This window comes from Andrographis paniculata, unplaced genomic scaffold, assembly GCF_009805555.1.
Source record: "Andrographis paniculata isolate CXL003 unplaced genomic scaffold, ASM980555v1 Contig69END, whole genome shotgun sequence".
Classification (NCBI taxonomy): domain Eukaryota; kingdom Viridiplantae; phylum Streptophyta; class Magnoliopsida; order Lamiales; family Acanthaceae; genus Andrographis; species Andrographis paniculata.
This window is the reverse complement of record NW_026137605.1, coordinates 4,860,555-4,885,005: the sequence shown is the minus strand read 5'-3', so window position 1 is coordinate 4,885,005 and position 24,451 is coordinate 4,860,555. Positions and strand designations below refer to the sequence as shown.

Genomic DNA, 24,451 nt, shown 5'->3' with positions numbered 1-24,451 from the left:
ATGATCGTTAAAAATGAAATATATATATGCATTATTATGATATATTTCAATTCGAACAAATGGAGGTAAATAATATTAGTAATATAAATTAGTCATATTTGCTGATAGACGACGTACCAGAATAACTAGATTTGCAAAAAATCAAATGAAGCTTCAAAACAGGAGAACACATGAATAACTAAAATTAGATTTGGTTAAGAGACAAAAGTTTGATTCGATAAATAATTTTAATTAATTTATTTTTATTTTAGTATTAAATATTATATTGTATTTGTAATGTATTGTTCCTTTTAAGAAAGATTAATTATTATCTCTATATTTAGTTTTACTAATTAATAAATAATAAGCATAATAATAAAAATATAAAATATAAATAATACTTTCAATAATAAAAATTAGAAAATTAAATTAAAGCAAATGATACTAAATAATATAAAAATATTAAATACTTCCCTCTGTCCGACGACAAAGTATACAATTATTTTTTAGTGTAAAATTTAAAAAATAATACTTCTCTGTCCACAAACTAATGTCCTACTTTTCTATTTGGAACGTCCAACAACTATTGTCCTATTTCATTTTTTAAACATAAATTTTATATTTTTACCCTTCATTCATTTATTATTTTTAATCTCTACCGTACAATTAAGATCAAATTTGTCAATTCATAACAAAAGGACATTCACCTAAAAAAGCTGTGCAAATATACTTTAGGACAGTAGAAATTGGACGGAGGGAGTAATATTTTAATTATAGTGAATAATTAAAAATAATAAAAAGATAATTTTGTCTTTATTTTTTTATCCAAATAATAATGTGATAGTAAAATAGGAATATAAAAAAAAAAAAAAAAAAAAGTAGGACATTTAACTAAATAATTACATTGTAATTAAACAACCCAAAGTAAAATATGTAAAATATAGTATTTTATTTTTTTTTTAAATTTTATTATATTATTTCTAACGTCAAATAAATCTTTTTATTTTGTAAATATATATATATTATTAATAAGTTAATTATTTAAAAATTAATTATTACAATTTAAAAGTCAAATTAAATAATTTTATTTTATAAAAAAAATAAATGTCAATATATTTTTTTTATTTTTTAATAAAATTAAATTATACAATAGAGTGATTTTAAAATTAATTATTACAAAATAATTCCTCTGTCCAAAAGTAAATATTTTCATTGTAGTTTTAGTTTGTCAAAGTCAACTTTTTATTTTTTTTTCAATAAAAATAACTAAAAAATCAAATAAATAGTTTAAATGGATGAAGCACGTTTTAATTTATTATTGATTAATTATAAATTTGATAAAGAAAAAAAAAAAAAAAAAGTTTGATTTAACAAAAAATATAATATATAATGATGTGGAAATAAAAAAATAAAATAAAATTAGATAGATTTCTTTGTTCGATCTGTTGACGTGGCCGAAAGGAAAAGTCATTGGAAAAAAAAAGGAAAAAAAAAGGTAGAAATATCCATGTTTGAATTTCTTGGTTGTCTCTAATAAATAGTTACAGCACATAAAACACAAGTTATAGCTTATTTCAACACAATTTATAATTAATTTCAACACAATATATAATTGTAACAATATAGTCAAAGATAATTTTACAATATATAATTGTAACAATATAGTCAAAGATAATTTTGGCACAATCTATAATTTATTTATATGCTCTATAACTTTTTTAGCACAATCTAATCTATAATAAAGGCAACACAATCTGTAATTTATTTTAAGACAATTTATACAATCTATTATTTATTTTAGCACAATCTATAATAAAAAAATATATATATATATATTGCACTGTATCCGCCAACCTTGGCAGAAAAGTAAATAATAAAAGATATATACTTTAATATATGAATACAAAGCTCAATCAAGCCAAGTCAAATATGTATCTTAGCTTTGAAAAAAAAAAAAAAAAAATATTAGCTCATGCGGATCCAATATTACTACAATTTAAAATGAAAAAATAAATCAGGAACAGGAGAAACAAAACATCTATCTTCAAGTAAGTCCAAGTCAATCAAGCATTCATGAAATCAATCAGGCACCATTCAACACTACACTATACATACATACATACATGTCCAAACACCAATGAATGAATGTCATTTCATTTCAAAGCAATCAAGAACACAAACAAACATGGAACAAGATCATCCATCCAATCAATACATATATATATATATCATATTGTTTGTTGTCAAAGACAGCCAGCCAGTCAATAAAATCAAGAAAGAAAGAAAGAAACAAAAATGGAACAAGCAAGGATATATTGTTTGTTTGTTTGTACCTTAGCTTAGCTTAGCTTAGCAGCACCTATTATCACTTGAGGCGGCGCTTCACCAAAAGTTTGGCACTCTTCAACTGGCTCACCACCTTTTTCTTCTTCGTTTTTATCTTCTTCGGAATTTCTACAACCGGCCCTGGTGGGACACCCTTCTTCAGGGCGCTCCCCCGCGGCGTAACAGACGGCGGCAACCTCAAACTCTCCGGTGGCAATGGATTCTGCGGTTTCCAAACCAAATTGTTCTTCATCGAGAACCTCACTTTCTTTGCTGCGCTGCTGCTGCTGCTTTTCCCCACGCTCTCCGAGCCAACATCACTCGCTTTCTCTTTCAGTTTCTGTTTCTGTTTTTCTGTCCTTCTCTTCCTCTTGCTGCGTGCTCTTTCAGATTCCATCTCTGTGGCAACTTTCTCAAACTGTCTCTGCAGGTTGGATATCATACTTTCATCAATCCCATTGCTTTCGTGATCGTCAACCGGATCATCGTCACAGCCATTGTCGACTCCAACGCCATTTTCTTTGCTAACTTCAGAATGTGCTTCAACATTCTTTTCTTTCTTCTTCTTGTTCTTCTTCCTCTTCTTGTCATCCCCATCTTTCTCCCTCTTCACTTTCTTACACTTCCTCAACGCCTCCTCCTCCGGGTCATCCACCCCACTGCGCCCTTCACCGGCACCAAAATCAATTGGGATTAACTGGGGCGGCACCTCATCACCTGCATCATCACTCACATTACAGTATTCGGGCACACCAATTTCAAAGCCAGAGGTTTCCAACTCCTTCTCCAGTTTCAGAAACACATCATGCAACGCGAATACCACCTTCCGATTCCCCTGAATGCAGTTTGTCGACGAACCAACCTGGTACAACCTCCCCGCCAATCCCATTCTCAAAGCAACCACTCCCAGCAGGAACACATTCTCATCACAGTCCACTCCCATCTTCTTCTTCTCGAGCAAATCCTTCCCGGCATTCGCCAGCTCATCGAATACACAGCTCTTCACCTTCCCTACCAGAATCTTATCCTTCCCTCTCATCATCACCTCAAGAAAGGGCTTCAGAATCACGTCCACAACCTCCGCCGTCGCCGGAAAACCTACCCCCTTCAGCTCCTCCAGAAACACAGACACAATGTGGTAATTCACACCACTCCCCTGCAGCTTATCCTCTGCCAGGAACCCATCGAATTCCAAAACCCTAAAATACTCCCCCAAAACATTCGATTTCCAGTTCCTCAACCTCATCAATTCAAACAACGCCCTCATAAACCGCCGTATCGTCAGATAGAATTTATCCAACCTAAGCCTATCAATGCCGGGCCACTCCCGGCGAAGCGTGACCAGGAACCCACGGAAATAATCCAAGGAAAGCGACGGCGGAAGCGACAGAAACAGAGAGGTGAGTCGATCGATTAGGGCTACCTGATTGGGCGTCTTGTCGGAGTGCCATAGGCAGTAGAAGAGTCCCTTCCAGATCCTCTTCATGTCGCCGTCCGAAAGCTGCGGCGGCGACAGCGACGGCGACGACTCCGAGACCAGCCATGACTGCAGGAGCCGCAGGGATTGAGATCTGACGGTGGCGTTGCACGACGCCAAGTGCTTGATCAACGCCGGACCGACGGCCGACGCCAATATTGGATGCAGAGGCTTCGGCTCTCTGGCCTCTCCCCCCATTAGCTGTTTCTTGTTGAGACCCTAAACGCCGCTGCAACTGCAATTAGGGTTTCTGCTCTAAAAAGGGTCAATTAAAAAAAATAGGAAATCACAAGGGTCAATTCAAAATTCAAATACACTGAAAGATAAAATACTAAAATACTACTACTACTACGAATAAATAAATAAATGTCTCCATCGCCTCAGCTCCAACTCAAACTCAACTAGGAATTCATTTATAATACTAACGAACACATACATCATCATTTTTATAGACATTACTTTACTACAACCCAAAGATATCTTTTATCAATAAGTAGCCAGACGACGTCGTCAGATTCCCCAATTTTTCTTTAACGATGATACATCGGCATGATGAGAACACAAAAAGACACCCAAAAAAAAAAAAAGAAAAAAAAAGAAAGAAAGAAAGGAAAAGGGCTCTTCCCTTCCCGTCCCTTCCCTTCCCTGCTCAGTGCTCTCCTCCTGCTGTATGTCTCATCTCATATAAATAGAATAGAGAGTAGCTTAGGGTTTAGGGTTCCAGTTCCAGAGGCCAACAGGATTCAGACAGTGTAATGCTGCTGGATTGCGTCGATGTCGAGGCCTTTAAGCTTGACGACAGACTCGACGTGACCTTTGAGGGTATGCAGCTCCCGGAGCCTGGCAATCTCAGCTCGTCTCTTGGCCTGTTCAGCTATTTCGGAGAGTTCCCTATAGTTGCTCTTCTCGCTGAAGATATTGCTTGCTTCTGGTGTTTTGAGGCCATGGAGGGTCCTCTGTGCATGAGCCCATTGCGCTTCCCTTTCCTCTCTCCCGAAATCTTTCTTGGTTGTGAAAGCAGTCTTGTTGTCATACAGATTCTGCCAGGCCTTTCCACTCAAGATGTAGCGTGTGGCGAATTTGATGGGATCCAGGGGGACGTAGAAGACGATGTTGTATAGCCAGATCAACCCCGCCCATCCCCATCCGCATCCCTTGATTCTTGCAAACCCCCAGTTGGCATACACAGCAATCAGTGTGGCAACCTGGTTTATGAATTATGATGATGATCGATGATCTGGAAACAAAATGAGGAATGGATTTTGATTTGATATGATTTGAATTACCAGTTGAGCAATGAGAAAAGCAGTCATGAGCAGCATTCCAGGGCGTTCCGCATACGACCAGCTCCGGGACCTCGTCACGAAGATAAGGGCCTGGCTGATGATGCTCACTTGCAAGTATAGAGCAGCCATCATTTCCTCCTCACTGTCTCTGATGTTTCTCACTCCAAATTTATCCTGAAAAAGGAAAAGAAAGCAGTAAGATCAGATCAAATACTCAGATGATTGTATTGGATTAGATTGGATTGGATTGATTGCTTGTGAGGAAGGAAGGAAGGAAGGAGATGCATTTGTAGTCTGTATTAGATGATAGATAGTCAGTCAGTTACCGGAAAGAAGTTTGTTTTGTGCATCAACCAGAAGAATATAACAGTCATCACTGCAAGATAGGTTCCGATTACTACGCCAGTCGCAAAAATCTCTTTCAACTTCCAGCTATCAGGCAATGGAGATGGCTTCACCCTGTCCTTTGATATGGTCATAATGGTACCTGCACAGATGAAGTTTGTTTACAACCCCCGATTCATCATCGCTATATCTTAGCCTGGAGATAATTTGTATACTAATGCATTACCATCATTGAGGATGGCGATGATCAAAACCATGAATGGAGAGAAGTCGAACTTCCAGATCAAGGCAATAAGCATGAAGCCTAACTGCAAGTCCAAAGTGCAAAAGAAAACATAGGATCGGATCGGGTCACTTAGTGTGTATACAGCTACAAACTGTCGAAAGTATTGCCTTGATGGATAACCAGCTTACCACAATACGGATGGTGATGGAGACGGCGTATATCTGAAAAAAGAAGAGACAAGAAGATGTTTGTTTATCTTTTTCATCCACCAAAACATGTCAGCAGATTTGAACTAAGGAGAAGAGAAGCAGAAGCTAACTGTATAATTCTTCATTCTTTGGAAAATGGCTCGGCTCGTCAGGACTGCGCTGATAATGACGCTAAGACCAGGCTCGGTTAGAACAATGTCAGAAGCGCTTCTTGCAGCATCTGTAGCATCAGCAACTGCAATACCAATGTCGGCCTTCTTCAGAGCAGGAGCATCGTTAACTCCATCGCCCGTCATCCCAACAATGTGCTTTCTCTCCTGCAGCTTCTTCACGATTTCGTATTTGTGCTCTGCATTGAGCCATTGACGAAAACAAGAATCACTTATAGTCCTTTTTTCTCTCTGTAAGATGTCGAGAAATGAAACTACTCCTACCTGGGAAGACCCCTGCGAAACCATCTGCCTTCTCGATCAATTCTTCGACAGGGAGGCCAGCTATAGACTCATCTTTGTGTTGGCCGAGTAAAGAAGCAGATGGGTACATATTCACCCCCATCCCAAGTCTACGCCCGGTCTCCTTAGCAATGGCAAGTTGATCACCTAAAGATAATTTCGATCAGTGAATCACAATAATGAAGAAGACTGTGAATTGGAAATTATAAGCATTTTGCCCACCGGTTATCATTTTGACATTCACACCAAGATTGAGCGCCCTGCGGATGGTTTCTCCACTATCATGTCTCGGAGGATCAAAGAGTGACAAGAGTCCAACAAACTGCCATGGACCTCCAGGGCTCTCCTTAGATTTCTCCGGCACTTCCTGAAGGTATAATATTTGACAGAGGAGAAGCACTGGAATGAATGTCCTGAGGAAATATCGACAGATTCAAAACAGAGTTCAAGGTATACCTGTCTTCCAACTGCTAATGACCGGAGCCCGCGCTCAGCAAATTTGTCGATGACAGAATGAACTTTTCTCTTGAAATCTTCCTTGCAGTTGCAGAGAGTCAAGATCTGTTCAGGGGCTCCCTTGCTGGCTCGATGCCAGTTCCCATCGGAATCAATGTACGTTAAAGCGGTCCTCTTGTCCACAGGATTGAATGGGAAGAAATGCACCTCTCTAATACCTGCTCTAGCCTAAGAATCGAATTCCGTATATGTCATAACCAGATCTTTATCCCATAGATATTATCAATTTATCATTATCCGAGACAGGGCAGGATGAAACACATGAAATGAAATGTACCTCTTTAGGATCAGCAAGGGTGCCCACAATGGCAGCATCAATGGCATCTTGATTTTCAGTTCTGGAGGCTCTTGCAGCAAGAAGCAGCACGTGGTCCTTATCGATGCCCTTTGCAAAGACCTCAATCAAGGCTTTATCGACCGTTAACTTGTTGAGCGTCAAAGTTCCAGTCTTATCACTGCACAGAACATCCATGCCCGCCATTTCCTCTATGGCAGTCATTCTCTTGGTGATGGCGCCTTGCTGCGATAGCTTGTGCGATCCAATTGCCATGGTCACCGACAAAACAGTTGGCATGGCAATAGGAATGCCTCCTATTAAGAGAACAAGGAGATTGTCGATGCCCTGCCTGTATTTCCTGTGCTGAATTGGATACATCACAATGATCTCGGCCAGCATCCCGACCGCAATGGAGCAGATGCAGAAGTTCCCGATGGCAGTGAGCACTTTCTGGAAGTGCCCGACCTGATTTGTGCTGTCCACAAGATGTGCTGCTTTTCCAAAGAAAGTGTGGACGCCCGTGGCGATCACAACCGCCTCTATCTCCCCTTGTTTGCAAGTTGAACCGGAGAATACCTCATCGTAGGGGTTTTTGGTCACCGGAAGCGACTCTCCGGTGAGTGCAGATTGATCCACCTTCAACGGATCTCCTTCGAGAAGACGAGCATCGGCCGGAATGATGTCCCCGAGCTTAATACTTATTATGTCTCCGGGAACCAGAATTGCAGCTTCTTGTTCGCTCCAGTTTCCGCTTCTGAGGACCTGTTTTGTTTGCCATAACAAAATTGAGCTCCAGATCCAACATTAACAATCAACTAAATAAGCATCAATATACACAAAGCAAACCTTAGTTTTAGGAGCAAGACCAGCCATGAGAGCAGCAGCAGCGTTACCAGCATTGTTCTCTTCAATAAAACTGATGGTGGAGTTGATAACCAGCAAGCAAACAATGCCGACGAAGTCCTGCCAGTCCGGCGGCTTTCCGCCGCCGTTGGCCAGCGCAATTGCCATAATCGCGGCAGCTTCCATCACCCAGGACAGTGGATTCCACATAAACCCTAGGAATTTCAGTATTTTGCTTTCCTGAAAGAAAACGCTCAAATCATCCAATTGCAAACAAACATCGATCAGAATATATGTATAATCAAATGAAGATCGGGAGCAGAAAGAAGGACCTTTTTCTCTTCCAGTCTGTTGGGGCCGAAGATCTGAAGCCTGTTGGCTCCTTCGTCGGAACTCAATCCCTCGCGAGTGCATTTCAGCTGCTGGAAAACCTCCTCGATCGGAACCTTTTCCTGTCGAATCGATTGAAACAAGGAACACGAAAGAAATTCACGGAGATATTTTTGACAATAAATACTTCATCAACATTTCGAGCGAAATCGAAATCGGCATCCATACAACGCAAGCAATTCGATTCATTTCAGCCCTATCTATCTATCTATCCATTCAAAATCTTTTCGAACAGTTTGCTAGTCACCTGGAATTTTTGTAACGATTCTTTTCAATTTTACTATTTTGTATTATTTATTTATTTTTAAATAATTAATATTAAATAGTACTTCCTTACGAAAATTGATATAAATAAATTAATTAAAAAATATATTAATAAAAATAATTATACATTAAAATAATTAAATAATTTAATTAAAATTAAAATATATTATAAATTATAAAATTTAAAATATATAATTAAATTTTAAAAAATAAATTATGTGTAACGAATCAAAATAAAAAGAATAGACATTTTTATTAGGAAAAAAAGGTATTTATTTAAATATTTTTGTTTAAATTGACATCTTTTTAATTTTCAAAAAATTAAAATAAAAAAAATTAATAGTTGATAACATGACATTAAAATATATTTAATACTCCTACTGCCAATTGAGAGGTTACCATTTTCTATTTTCGTCCCTTCCAAAATAAGGTTACCATTTCTTAATACTACCCTACTTAAGATAATAAATATAATTTCAACTTACAATATATTACACAAATGTCATTATTTTTATATTACACCATACTAATAGGGGTATTTTTGTCTTTTTCACTATAATTTAATATAATATTAATATTAAAAAATCTATGAATGTCACCCTTCCAATGGGACGGAGGGAGTATTATATTGTTTAAAAAAAAATTAAAATTTATATAGTATAAAAAAAATGAAAAAAAAAATGTGTGACGGAACTTAAGTACTCCCTCCGTCCCGAAACTAAATATTCATTTGTTTTTTACACGTAGTTTTAGAAATATTAGTATTATATTAGAATATAGTAGGAATAAAGTTGAAATAACTAAAATAACCTTATTAGTACGTGTGATATAAAGGTAATGACATTTGTGCAATATATTATAGGTTGTAAGGGTATTTGTAATGTTAGGTAAACAGTACAGTTATTAAAAAAAAAAAAATGAATACTTTGTTATGAGACTGACTAAAACAAAAAAAAAAAATGGATACTTTGTTATACTACGGCGAATATGAATTTGAATCTATTTTAAAAGTGCATTATGTTATTTTCGCATGACACTAAAGCACTGATAGCCACGTGGAGTTCAATGATTGGAGAGCTGAATTGACTTTTAAATCAAAAGTCTTTCATATCCGCGCGGGAAAATAGTCAAACGGATGAAGCTGGTGCTGGTGCTGGTGCTGGCTCGGCTGGACGGGACTAATATCAATCCATTAAGATAATATTGAGTTTGTTCATTATCTATATCTTTTTTTTTTTTATGGTCCTGTTATTCATAAATATTATAAAAAATTATAATATTCATAAAAATTTCTTTATTAAAAGAATATATATATATATATATTATATTTATTTTTCTATCCGATTAAATAAGAATAAATTTAAATAACTAAGATAATATATTTTATTCATTTAAAAGAATTAATAATTTAAATATAAAATATTATTTTATATTACCAATATAATTTTTTATATCCAATAAAAAAAAACCCATTATCAGTGTCTTTTATATTGCTTCGTTTAGTTTTGGCATAATTTAATTTTGATAATTATATATGTATAAATTCTATATAACATTTCAAATAAAAAAATAACAATAATAATTTTGAGATAAATAATAATACACCCTTATTTTGTGAAAATTATGTTTATTTACTATTTTAATTTGCATATAAAAAATATATTTATACCGAATTTAGTAAAAATATATACTTCTTTATTCTTTTGTCTACTAATATATTTTGCATGTGTTCTATTTTAATTTAAAATTCTATATTATTAATGCTAATAAAAGTTTTAATTCTAATTTTTAAAAAAAATAAAAAAATAATATTAAAATAGTTTTTTTAAATTAATTTTTATATTCAATGATATTAATAAAATATATATAAGTCATTTTGTTGAAAATAAAATTTTTTATAATATAAATAAATAAATAATTAAAAATATATATGTATAATATGATATAAATTCATAATCAAATATTACACTGATCATACATATTTATATTATTATATTTATTACTCGTCAAATCAATCATATCAAAACTCTTCAAACTTCAATCAATCTTAAATAAAAAGAAATATTAAAATTCAAACTCATCTCAAAATTCAAATAAAAATTAAACTCAAATTCAAATTTTCCCAACCACCTTAGAAAAACACACCCAAAAGAATCAAAATAAATAATGGATATTATCAATCACTTAGTTCTCACAATAATAGATAAATTACTTGTCTCAAGTTATAGAAGTTTTTTCATCTTAACTTTTTTGATATGCTGCTCAATTAATATTATTAATTAACAAATATATATCTACATAATTGAGAAAAATCAACAATTTAATATAAACTATTTTTTTAATAGCATATTTAACATAAAAAAATATATCAACTAAAAAATACAAAAATTGTGTTCTTTTGTAGAATTTTCACTAGTTTTTTGTTATTTATTTTTATCTTAAAAAAAAACAAAATTAAACACTTCATTTTTATTTATTATATTATATTAAAAAATTTAATTTACATTCAAAATATGACATTAATATATATATATATTTTTATATCATATCAAATAACTATTTTAATTCAAAATTTTACTATTTAAAGTTAGAATTTTCACAACTAAACCCAATTATGTTGTATTCTTTTGTGAATTTTATCACAAATTTTTACTATTCCAAATTATTTTTTCTCCAAAAATATCACATCAGACAATTAATTTTCTTTTTTTATATTATACTAAAAATTTATTTTACATACAAAATATCATATCAACCTATGTTTATATCACATTAAACAACTATTTAAATTCGACTTTTTACTATTAAAAAATTCAAACCCACAAACGAACACATTACTGTTTTTCTAAAAATATCACATGTGTTTCTTTTGATGGGTTGAGAAAAATTTTGGTTTGATTTTGATATTAAAATAATGTACGATGAGATATTTTGTGAGATGAAAAAATATATTTTTTTTAGAAACGCAGAGTCCAAATAGTAAAAACCTCAAATTTTTTTGCAAAAGAAACATACTTGTAATAAAATATTGTAATGCGATAATAAAAAAAAAAAGATTGATAAAGTGACGACAGGAAGAAAGAAATGGTAGTAAAGAAAAGAGGGTAGGTGTGTACATACAAGATCAACAGTCTCGTTCTTGATCTCTTCAAGACTGATAGCCCCCGCCATATATATATATCCTCTCTCTCTCTCTCCTCTCTCTCTCTAGATATTATTATTCAGACAAGAAGAAGAAGAAGATATCGAAGAAATTATTAGTAAGGGGCAAGAAGCCCTTATGCTTTATATAACCAACAATACCACCTGCTACTAATATATATATATATATATATAGAGAGAGAGAGAGAGAGAGAGATGTAAGCGGCCTTGGGTAAGTCACTCCCTCGAGTCCACCCTTTTCATGCCCACACACACACACATATTATATTACTATTGTATTATATATTCGTTTCTAAATAAAAATATTTATATAATATATCATACAAATATAATAATATTTTTAATATTAATTAAGTACAATAAAGTAAAATAATATAAATAAATATGTTATTATGTGACGAAGATAATATTATTTATTATTTTATTTTATTTCAATTTTGGGTGAGAAAAAATTACAGAAGAAAGAACACACAACCATGAACCACGTTATTAAGAAAAAAAAAAAAAAAAGAAAAACCATTAACCATGCCATATATGGAGTTAAAATTTTTCGACCCTACTTGGTTTAGCCTATCACTTAAAAATGTGATTTATTTTATTAATTTAATTTGCAAGTTATCAAGTACTATCAAAGTTTACCCGAAATATACTAAATATATAGCAATTACGAGTTCTAGCATCATTAAAAATAAAAAATAAAACTTCATGAACTATGTTTTATTTTATTTTTTTATTTTTACTTTTTTTTACTGTAAACTCATATTAATTACTCTCACTTTTTTTGTTAAGTTGTCAGAAAACTATTCTTATTTTCCTTTTTAAGTAAAAAATTGTTATATTTTTGTACTTTTTTTATTATAAAAAAAAAAGTAACAATTATTACTCACTTTTATTAATTCTCGTACCTGGTCAAATGAGCACAAATTCGTACGACAGAGGGAGTAATAAGCATGGACAATTAGACAAAGAATATTCAAATGTTTAAATATACTTACTGCAATTTATACATTTCGGAGCTAATTTTGATTAATAAAGCCCATTTCTAAAAATAATAGTACTAAATAAATAAACTACCTAACTAATATATCATGTCTTTATCCACAATTATTATTGTTTATTAGTGATTATAAATTCATCATTAGTTGACTGTATATTATAATAATTATTTTTTATAAAATTCAAAGCTGCTTAAGTCATGGGAAATGCACCTGCAGTTGTTTTAAGGCAATATTTCCGCCTCATTATTACATTTATTAAATTCTTAACTAAGTCAACTGTTCCACATAGTCACTTATTTATTTTATTTTATTTTTTTCTGTATAAAGATATTATATCATTTTATTTATAAATAATAAATAAAAAATTACAATTATGCAATGCATCTCGCCTCAATTATATATAAAATTGGCAAAAACACGACAATCCGACACGAAATAATTGAATTTTTGTCAAATATTTTAATCCGATTATGTATACGAGTCGACACGAATCCGACATGATAGTAAACGAGTTGGGTTAAAATTGAGACTCTCAACTCGAATCCAACAAGACAACCGATTATAATATATTAATATATTTATTATATATGTAAAAAAAAATTCTCATAAATTAATTTAAACTAAGTTCAATTTTAAATTAAGAATTTCAACTTTAATTATGTATACGGATCAACACGAGTCAATCTGAACAAATCGGATTATAGTTAACTAATTTAACCCATTTAAAATATTCTACCTGACACCTGACTCGAACCCGACCCATTGCTAGCTCTAATTATATATATATATATATATATCAAAAAGTCCAAAAACCCACACGACATGGTGACGCTTCTCATGGAAAAATTGAATTGCGAGTTACTAATTTGATTTTGCCTTTTCAAGTGCCCCCTTTCACTTACCTTCATTATTTATTACTTAAAGTATAATTAGTAAGTAATTAAGAAGTATATTAATAAAAATAATTATTATTTAATAATAATAATTATAGATTAAGATTAAGATAAATAATTTAATTAAAATTAAGAAAATTATAAAATTTAAAATTTAAAATGCGATTAAAATAAATAATTATATTTCAAAAAATAAAAAGGACAAATTATGAAAGACGGACAAATATAAAAAATATGGACAAATTACGTGGGACTGAGGGAGTATTTATTTATTTATCTATTTAATCATTTCAAGACTATCATGCCGAAGCAGGCACTAAAAAAGGCGTTACACAATTCGAATTACCTACAAACTCTATCTAAAAACTAAAATTACTAGAACAGTGTTTGGTTGAAAAATTCTCTGATCCAATATAAAGACCAAACCACAATTCAAATAAAACCAAAGTTCAAAAGAATATAAAATAGAAGTATGCTTCAAAAGTGAAATGAGATTGCTCCACAAAATATTTTATTCTATTGTCCATTTGCTGCTCAACATGTTTGTTCAACATCAGCACAGCACACCTATAATAATAATAATAATAATAATAATAATAATAATAATAATAATAATAACAACAACAACTCAACATTGAATCCAAAATGTATAAGAAAATGGAACATAAATGGGGAAGTTGACAAAAGAGGAGCAAATAAAATTAAAAGGTGTAAATTATTAATTGACATCAACCATGATGACTAGTATTCTGTATTCCTACCATTATTGCTACTAAATAATACATATACACACAATACGTCATCAATAAAAAAAGACTATCTGACATTGCATCAACACACACGCACACAAATATAATTTGTTACACATACATACATATATTTATATATTAATTAAAGTGAGTTAAGAACATTTTCCCAAGTATGAAGTATTCTGTCATGTATCTATAGGTTTCTCAATTTAAATTAAAACTTCCCAATACGGCACTCCTAATTCTTTTTTTTATTTTTTTTTTATGTGAAAACTAAATTGACATCTTGGAAAAAAATAAAAATATTTTGTTGGACACACACACCTATAATGATGTCAAGAAATGTATAGATGAGATTATGCATAATGTAAACTGTAAAGACTTACAATGCCCGCAACGCAAAGCAACGATGCACCTTTCCTCCTGTGACGGACCTGATCTACATGTAGCTTCCCCTATAGGCTATACTGGATGGATCCTACTTAGATCAACTTGCACGTTCAAATAGATTGCATAATATTACAGAAAATTCAACATCAAGTGTCAAATTAAAATGCACCATATGTAAATGCAAATTAGGTAACCAAGAAACATGGATTTTCACAAATCAACAATGAAGTAATGAATTATTTATTATGTAGCAAAGCAAATTATGGGATGGAATGTCTACACCTTTTCAGATTATTGAGAAAACAGAGAAAGGAAATAGCTCAAGAGAATGTAAATGTGCAATGTACAGCTGACGAATTCACTAATTGACTGAGTCCCCATAGTAAATTAAAAAAGACTGAAGTCGGGATAGAGCCATTTACCTCAGCAGCTTAGATATATGTATTTTTATTTACCTAATGAGAGGAATGAGGAGGTATTCGGCATAAAAGAGCTGCAAAATACAAGAACATGTCACAGAGTTGCTGCATTCCATATTTGATGGTTAATAATTCAATGACTCCATACAGAAAAAACATAAGAGCATAGCCCAAGCGCTTATGCATGTACCTTCCATATGAACATGTAGAAGGCTGTTATTGATGCTTTGTTGTTCAAGTCAATCGATTTTGCGCTGCTCCACAACAAGAATCCCAGCAGAATGTGCCCAACAACCTGCAATGAGTGCAAAGAGAGAGAAGGCAATGAATACCTGGTTCAGATCTAACCCAATAGTGGATTATTTTGCTAAGTCTAAATGGGGTGGGTTTCAGCTAGATTCATTGCTTTCCAAAATTAACAGTGTACGCAACAACTGTTAACAAGAAGAATAAAATTGTGATAAGAATGGGTTTACCGTTGTCCATCGGCTCCAAATGGATGAGGATGCTGCTCCTACTAAAATAGCAACAGCATATGCAATTTCAAGAAGTAAAATGCAGATCCAGAAGACCTGTAACAATGGTGTCAACAAAATCAACTCAGTAAAAATTGTGCTCATTGTTTATATGCAAGAGTTGAATCAAGTGGCTGGCAACTGACCCTCTCTTGGCCCAAACGAACAGTAAAAGATTGGATTCCATATATCTTGTCCCCAACAATATCCGGTATGTCCTACAAATACAAATGACATCTGAAATTCAAAATGAAGATAACCCAATTAACAAACAGAATGGGCATTAATAAGGCCATCAAACAGGATAGACAAAGACTACATTTCTCTGCTCTGAAAGCTGCGGCGCGTTCTAAAGGCATGCAGTTTCTATGTTATTGAAGTGGGGCTTTTGATTTCATTGTGCTGATGTAAATATGTTCTTAAAAAGTTCTTGTTCTTTGATACATATGTTGTTTGTGGGTTAGAACCGGGAAATTGAATGTCGCAGAGAGAAGTGTTCACCTTAAACAATGCAATGACAACTGAGAAGAAGCTCATGAATGCAGTTGCAAAAATCACTGGCTTCGTCAGGACGGGAGGCCGGCTGTACACATGCATCTGGAAATGAAAAATCACATTAGCAGTCATTCCTGTAAAAATATGGACATAAAGCTCTGTTCCGATGATTAAAGATGTAATGACTTCTGTGTAAAGAAAGAGGTGGTGTGCAAGAACTAAAATGCTAAAGGACCACACCTGCACATGCAAATAAAATGCTATCTGTACAATTACTGCTCGCACAGCGAATATGCACATTGCTGCAACAACCGCAAATCTCTTCCACCTAAAAAACGGCACCTAAAAAGTTGGACAAGGAACATTAACTAACCAATTCCTAGTACAAACAATTGTATACACTGATGCATAATTTTCCATAAATCATATATTTGAGAAAGGTTGACTTACATTAATAGAATAAGCAGTACCAAGTATGAAGCTGATGAAAAGAGCCCAAAACAATGGCCATGAACCAACAATAGCTCCCACCCAAAAACTCTGCAAATAGGAGAATACACACTTGTAATGAGCAATGTTTGTGGCCAGATATAAAGAAAATTGTTTGATATCAATAATAGACAAACTTGTAAGTGACCAATTGCAATCTTCTTACACACCAAGATGGCAAAGGAAGAAATGATCATCACACCAGTTGGAACCGAATATTCCCCGGATGCTAATGGAAGATAAGGTTTGTTCACCTGATAAATAAATACATTGAAATCTCCATTAAGTGAATGTGTGTTCCTCCAAAATCCCAAACTAGGCCATTTGACACTGTTTTTTTCCAGTAAGGTAAAATGCACAAACATGACCGAATTAGAATGAAATTTATAGCTGGCCAACCTTGTCTATGTCTATGTCGCATAGTTGGTTTAAACCCACAATGTAAATGTTCATAAAAAAGGCAGCAACAATGGCCTGTGTGACAGAACAGAAATGTACAAGTTAATCAGCGATTGATTACAAATTGAGATTGTATCTTATGAAAGTCCTCCAGTACCTCCAACACGCCTGAAAAGAATGCAGGAGAAAAATCTGACACATTCTCAACTGCAAGGAGTGAAACTGAGATTATGCTCAATACCTGCTCAAGAAACACATTGTTATCTTTTCCTTTGTTTAGAAAATCAACATTGAGAATTGCAGGAACATATCAAAAGACTCCTAGACCTAACTGTTCCGATAACTGTGTGGGGCCGTGAAAACCTGTAGAAAGCATCCAATGCAAGCTGCACAGACTTCCAAGGGCTTCCGGAAGGTTCGGATTCAAGAGGATGTCCAGGAGTTGATTTAACTAGACACTTGAAGTTAAGCCTAGGATTTAACATGAAATTACTCTGACCAATTTGGGAATGGCTGTGCATCATCAAATTCTGCCTGGCATTCAGTCTCTCTACATTGCTGAGACCTTTGCATTCTAAAAAATTTGATGCTGCAATATAACTGAAATTTCTTAATTCCAGGTACTACATAATTTGCGTTCATGTGTGTCAGCGTGTGTGTGTGTGTGTGTGTAGAGCACTATTTTGAAAAAGAACAACAAATTAAAGGAATAGCTGATAATTATTCACAACCGAAGGCGAAGTATTAACATTCGAATTTCTAACCAAGGATCTTAAGATATTAAGACATCTACCATATCATTACACCATCAAATCACCAGTAGCTGAACTTTTATCCAACAGAAGTCCACATTACTAAAAACACGCACATAATTGCAACCAGCACTCCGAATTTCATGCTAAGATGCAAATCAAGATGTACAATTTCGCTGCATACACGAAACAGCCACACAAAAATCCCCAGAACGCCGAAACCAGAGCAAATTACATAAACACCGCACAGAAGCAAGCAAGTAATACCAAAAAAAAAAAAAAACACTAGCAGAGCTCAGTGAATACATCCGTAAATGAGAATCTCATTGTTCAGTAGAAATGAAACCTACTCGGAAATGATACATTACCAGTAACTAGCATGCGAAATTTGGCGGGCGGGAGAGCGGGCGGGAGCGAGTGGTGCAGCAGCGAAGGCTTCCGAAAAGACCCAAGCGACAACGCCTCCATTGAGAGTGAGCTCGGAAAGAACGATGCAAGCAGGATATCGAAGAAATTATCGGAGGAGCGTAGAGAGAGAGAGGGGAGAGGGAGAGGGAGAGGGTTAAAGGTGCATGCCCGACATACATACATACATACACTTGGATTGGCTTTTTCTGTAAAACGTGGAGCGAATCCGACTTACCAGACGCCGCCAAACCCCACTCAAAATCTATCCAACACATATATGGTGGGTTTGTTTGGTATCATAATTTGAATATGAGTATTTTTTATTTTTTATTTTTTTTAAGTAAATTATAAAATATTGGGTAAGAATAAAAAAATAATAAATATTTTTAATATATTAGTATTTTTAGTAAAATATTTATTTTGTTATATAATATATAATAATATAATATGGTTTGTAAGTATATATATGTGTGACGTGTGAGTACAATATATTTATATATATATATATATATGTATTAGTCTATGGAAAAGAGTGAGAGAGAGTAGACAGAGTAGATAAAATTTTCTTTCGAATTGCATTAAGTGAAACATGAAACCCATATTTATAGGTAGGAGTGAATACAAGTATTGGCACGAAATGGGCTATGTTGCATCCACATATACACTACGTGTGTATAACGTAAGTAACACTCCCCCTTTGATGCTTTATACAAAGAATGTGTCTCGTTAAAACTTTACAATGAAAAAACCATGTGGGAAAAAATCATAGTGAAGGAAAAAGAGTACATCATTATTGTATTAATGCGCTCCCCATCCGACGCATTCCAATTTCTTGCACCAGTTTGTTGAATGTTGCAATCGGTAGCGCCTTCATGAATAAATCTGCAAAATTTTCAGACGATCGAATTTGTTGCACATCAATTTCACCACTTTTCTGAAGATCGTGAGTGAAAAAGAACTTCGGAGATATGTGCTTTATCCGATCGCCTTTAATATATCCTCCCTTTAATTGAGCTATACAAAAAGCTGCATTATCTTCAAATAATATTGTTGGAGGTAATACATCATCAGAAATCAATCCACAATTTTTCTGAATATGATGGGTCATAGATCTCAACCAAACACATTCACGACTGGCTTCGTGAATTGCTAAAACCTCAGCATGGTTTGAAGAAGTTGCTGTTAGATCTCCAAGATATTGCGGTTCCACCACAGGTAAATAAATAGCCAGTTTGAGATTTTGCTTTGTGTGGATCAGACAGATAACCAGCATCAGCATAACCAATTAATTCATTTTGAGATTTACTCGAATAAAATAAACCGAGGTCATGAGTTCCCTGAAGATAACGAAAAATGTGTTTGATATCATTCCAATGGCGCTTTGTGGGGGATGCGCTAAACCTGGCAAGTAGATTTACTGAAAAAGATATATCTGGTCTGGTACAATTTGTAAGGTACATTAATGCGCCAATAGCGCTGAGATATGGTACCTCGGTGCCAAGTATTTCTTCATTTTCTTCTCTTGGCCTAAATGGATCTTTACTGGGATCAAGAGATCTGACCACCATTGGTGTACTCAGATAGTGAGATTTATCCATATAAAATTGTTTTAATATCTTCTGGGTATATGTGGATTGATAGATAAATACTCCATTGGTCCGCATGATCCACTTGTAAACCCAAACAATATTTTATCTTTCCAAAATATTTGATCTCAAATTCTTTCTTTAGATATTCAACTGCAATTTGGATCTTTTCAGGAGTTCCAATTAAATTGATATCATCAACATATATAGCAATAATGACAAATTTTGATCCATTTTTCTATATAAAGACGCATGAGTATATTGGATCATTAGTATAACCTTATTTTATTAAGCAGTCACTGAGACGGTTATACCACATTCGTCCTGATTGTTTAAGTCCATACAATGAATTTTTCAATTTGATGGAATATGATTCCTTTGGGTTTAATTTGTATGCTTCAGGCATATTGAATCCCTCAGGAACTTTCATATAAATATCAGTATCCAATGAGCCATAAAGATATGCAGTAACTACGTCTAAAAGATGCATATCGAGCTTTTCTTGCATTGCTAGGCTCACAAGGTATCTAAATGATATTCCATCAACAACCGGAGAGTATGTTTCATCAAAATCTACTCCAGGTCTTTGTGAGAATCCCTGAGTTACAAGACGGGCTTTATATCTCACAATTTCATTATGCTCGTTTCTTTTCCGTACAAACACCAATTTGTATCCAACTGGTTTTATACCATCTGGTGTTTGAACAATTGGTCCGAAGACCTCTTTTTTGTTTAATGAGCCAAGCTCTGATTGAATCGCATTTTCCCATTTTGGCCAGTCATTTCTTTGCTGACATTCATGAACCAATTTTGGCTTTGGATCCTCGTTTTCTTCCATTATATCAAGTGCTAAACTGTATGCGAAGGCATTATCAATAATTGTCTCTTTACGGTTCCAATATTTTCTTGAAGTAGCATAGTTAATTGAGTTTTCAATAATCTCATCATGTTCTTCAAGACCGTGCTCTTCTGGAGCAATTATTTCAGGGTTGACTTCCTCGTTAGATTGAGGTTTATCAATGTCATTCCTGATATTTTCATGATTATCATCATTAATTCCTCTTTTCTTTCGAGGGTGTTTATCTTTGGAACCGAGTGGTCTACCACGTTTTAAGCGTGTCGCTGATTCATTAGCACTTGCAATTTGTCCATCAGGGACAATTATTTTAGCCGGAGCATTAGCAGCTTGGATATATGATCGAGTGACTTTGCTCGAGTCATTTAATGCATCCGGTAACTGATTTGCAATATTTTGCAAATGTATAATGCGTTGAACTCTCTAGTTCACACTGCTTTGTACGAGGATCACAAAAATTCAATGGGACTTTCCAATTAATATCCCTTTTCGGTTCGTTTTTTTCTCCCCCTAATGTCGGAAAATATGATTCGTCAAAATGACAATCTGCAAATCTTGCAGTGAATAAATCGTCCGTCATAGGTTCAAGATATTTTATAATTGACGGCGATTCATATCCGACATAAATGCCCAATCTACATTGAGGACCCATTTTTGTACATTTGGGGGATGGAATAGGAACATAAACAGCACATCCAAAAATACGTAGATGAGATATATTTGGTTCGTGACCAAATACTAACTGCATTGGGGAATAGCTATGATAGCTTGTCGGCCTCATTCTTATAAGTGTTCCTGCATGTAAGATTGCATGCCCCAAGCTGAAACGGGCAACATAGACCTCATCAGTAATGGTCTAGAAATCAATTGCAATCTTTTAATAAGTGATTCTGCCAGGCCATTTTGTGTATGAACATGAGCAACTGGGTGCTCTACATTAATTCCAATCGACATGCAATAATCATCAAATGCATTCGATGTATATTCACCAGCATTATCCAGACGTATAGTCTTAATTAGATTATCGGGGAATTGTGCCCGTAATTTAATAATTTGGGCAAGCAATCTCGCGAATGCCATATTGCGAGTAGATAATAAACAAACATGTGACCATCTGGTAGATGCATCAATAAGCACCATAAAATATTTAAATGGCCCACATGGTGGGCTATTGGTCCACATATATCCCCGTGTATTCTTTCCAAAAATGTAGGTGATTCAATACCTATTTTAGCTAGCGATGGCCTGGTTATCAATTTTCCCTGAGTGCAGGCAATACATGTTAACTCATTTGAGTTTAAAACTTTTTGATCTTTTAATGAATGGTCATGCGAATTCTCAATTATTCGCTTCATCATTATACTGCCAGGATGCTCAAGGCGATCATGCCATATTTGAAAATCGGTAGTCTTTTGATCTACCGTGAGGTGTGTTTCAACAACACCTAATCTGGCATAATATAAGCCAGTAGAGAGTGAGGGTAATCTCTCAATGATGCATTTCCTTTTTATCAATGATATTGGTGATCAATAAAAATTCACCATCGGTATCACTCATAGTTTCAATGTGATAACCATTTTTCCGGATGTCATGAAAGCTCAGTAGATTTCTTCGAGCTTTAGTGGCCAACAGTGCATACTGTATCACAATTTTTGTTCCCGTGGGGAGAAATATAATGGTTTCTCCAGAGCCTTCAATTAATTTCGCACTGCCACTTATTGTATTGACATTCATTCTTTCCCTTTTCAAATGGGAGAAATATTTTTCGTGTTTCAATATAGTATGTGTCGTTGCACTGTCAATGAAACACATATTTGCATCATTTTGATTGTCATTCATTTAACCTTCAAATATAAGTAAACGCAATATTAATAAAGGCAGATATATGTATTACAAAATACATTACAAAAAGGTAATATGCGATAATTTAAATATTACAAAACATAATGTAAATTGACATAATATGTCTATCACTGGGGGTTTGCTGGATCTACGACAAAATCTGCTATATCAAGATGCGTTGTGTCGTAATCCAAAAGATCATCATCGGGGTCGTCATTGTTATCAACGTGATTAGTCTCAACCTCCTTCCCCTTTTTCTGCAGTGAGGCTTGATAAAGATCGGCTAGGTGTTTGGCTGTTCAGCAGGTATTGGCCCAATGGCCTTCAATGCCACACCGGTTACAAATGCCGATCTGCCTCTTTCCCTGTTTAGCCTTTTCGGCTATATCCCCATGTTGGGGTTTACTCTGCATCCTGTTAACGTCAAAACTGCGGCGATTGTAAGGAGTATATCGACCGCGTTGACTCTCACGACCGCGACCACGTCCACGGCCTCTACCACGTCCTCGGCCTCGTTCAGAAAATGTCACGTTCGCTTCAGGGAACGGACTGGAACCAGTGGGCCGGGACTGATGATTTTTCATCAATAACTCATTATTTTGCTCAGCTAATAAAAGACATGCAATGAGCTGTGAGTACTTTTGAAAGTTTTTCTCACGATACTGCTGTTGCAGCACAACATTCGAAGCATGAAAGGTAGAGAGAGTCTTCTCCAATTTATCATTCTCAGTAATTCTCCGCAGAGTTTCAACTGAGATGTAATCTGATGAATAGCAGAGTTATACTCTGTAACAGTTTTAAAATCCTGCAACCGCAGGTTAAGCCAATCATGTCGGGCTTTGGGGAGAGTGATATATTTCAAGTGCCCAAATCTCTCCCTCAATTCATTCCACAAATCTAGTGGATCTTTCACCGTCAAATATTCAGACTGTAGAGGAATGTCCAAATGATGACGGATGAAAATAATAGCCTTAGCCCGATCTTGGCTTGTAGCCACATTTTCACTGGCAATTGTACGAACAAGACCCATATAAATCAGATGCATTTCTACATCCAAGGACCAAGTCAGAAAATTATTGCCGGTGAGAGACAGAGGTTTAAAAGAAAATTTTGCAAGATTTTCCATAGTGTAGAAAATAGATAATATAGATAGTATAAAAATAAAACTTACCAAAAATAAAATAGGCAAGAGCTTTCGTGCTGATAACGTGTTATATAATATATAATAATATAATATAGTTTTTAAGTATATATATATATATGTGTGACGTGTGAGTACAATATATTTATATATATATATATATGTATGTATTAGTCTATGGAAAAGAGTGAGAGAGAGTAGATAGAGTAGATAAAATTTTCTTTCGAATTGCATTAAGTGAAACATGAAACCCATATTTATAGGTAGGAGTGAATACAAGTATTGGCATGAAATGGGCTACGTCGCATTCACATATACACTACGTGTGCATAACGTATGTAACATATTTATTTTTATTTTTTTTAAAACTAAAATTAATCTTATTAGTATTAATATTGTATGAAAGTTAATGACATTTGTTAATATAGTATAAATACGAAAGATATTTATATTATTAGATAAATAGTATAATTACTATATAAAAGAATATGAGTGATACAAAATCAAAAAATAGATAGATCCTTAAATAACAGGATATTACTTTAAATAAAAATATATAATTATCTTATTTTTAGATATATCGTATATATATATATTATTTAGCAACGAAAGTGTGTCGCCACGTGTCGCACTTTGGATTTTTCATTTTTTTTTTAATATTTGGATGTGAGACCCACACAATAATATATAATTAAATTTTATTTTATTTGATTTGATTTTTTTTACCTTTCATCGTTTTATTTTATTAATTTTTTATATAGTGGGTCC

The 24,451-nt window shown here is 33.9% G+C and overlaps 4 protein-coding genes across 6 annotated transcripts; all 4 read right to left on the bottom strand.

Moving 5' to 3' along the window:
- Positions 1-2,178: 2,178 nt before the first annotated feature.
- On the bottom strand, positions 2,179-4,101 carry LOC127263515 (uncharacterized). The gene has a single exon (XM_051292584.1). It carries the CDS (start codon positions 3,977-3,979, stop codon positions 2,345-2,347), a length of 1,635 nt encoding a protein of 544 aa, XP_051148541.1. The 5' UTR covers positions 3,980-4,101; the 3' UTR covers positions 2,179-2,344.
- Positions 4,102-4,230: 129 nt separating this feature from the next.
- On the bottom strand, positions 4,231-11,883 carry LOC127263514 (plasma membrane ATPase 4-like). Of its 2 annotated transcripts, XM_051292583.1 has the most exons (13): positions 11,710-11,882; positions 8,268-8,387; positions 7,939-8,175; positions 7,093-7,854; positions 6,756-6,983; positions 6,522-6,666; positions 6,282-6,446; positions 5,958-6,196; positions 5,827-5,859; positions 5,639-5,720; positions 5,394-5,554; positions 5,068-5,241; positions 4,234-4,986 (listed from the first exon to the last, which is right to left on the bottom strand). In XM_051292583.1, the coding sequence occupies exons 1-13, from the start codon at positions 11,758-11,760 to the stop codon at positions 4,525-4,527; spliced, it is 2,859 nt and encodes a 952-aa protein (XP_051148540.1). In that variant the 5' UTR covers positions 11,761-11,882; the 3' UTR covers positions 4,234-4,524. The 2 variants fall into 2 exon arrangements, with proteins under 2 accessions (XP_051148539.1, XP_051148540.1); XM_051292582.1 differs by having other exon boundaries at positions 4,231-4,986; positions 7,939-8,387; positions 11,710-11,883.
- A 3,122-nt stretch (positions 11,884-15,005) lies between these two features.
- On the bottom strand, positions 15,006-18,479 carry LOC127263803 (homogentisate phytyltransferase 1, chloroplastic-like). Of its 2 annotated transcripts, XM_051293034.1 has the most exons (12): positions 18,219-18,477; positions 17,431-17,687; positions 17,256-17,339; positions 17,099-17,173; positions 16,870-16,953; positions 16,661-16,750; positions 16,451-16,552; positions 16,217-16,312; positions 15,862-15,933; positions 15,677-15,772; positions 15,391-15,495; positions 15,006-15,274 (listed from the first exon to the last, which is right to left on the bottom strand). In XM_051293034.1, the coding sequence occupies exons 1-12, from the start codon at positions 18,439-18,441 to the stop codon at positions 15,233-15,235; spliced, it is 1,326 nt and encodes a 441-aa protein (XP_051148991.1). In that variant the 5' UTR covers positions 18,442-18,477; the 3' UTR covers positions 15,006-15,232. The 2 variants fall into 2 exon arrangements, 1 of the variants encoding a protein (XP_051148991.1); XR_007841556.1 differs by lacking the exon at positions 15,006-15,274 and having other exon boundaries at positions 15,862-15,952; positions 18,219-18,479.
- A 4,191-nt stretch (positions 18,480-22,670) lies between these two features.
- Positions 22,671-23,126, bottom strand: LOC127263952 (uncharacterized). Its single transcript, XM_051293273.1, has 2 exons — positions 22,886-23,126; positions 22,671-22,837 (listed from the first exon to the last, which is right to left on the bottom strand). Exons 1-2 carry the CDS (start codon positions 23,124-23,126, stop codon positions 22,671-22,673), a joined length of 408 nt encoding a protein of 135 aa, XP_051149230.1.
- Between the last annotated feature and the right edge of the window lie 1,325 nt (positions 23,127-24,451).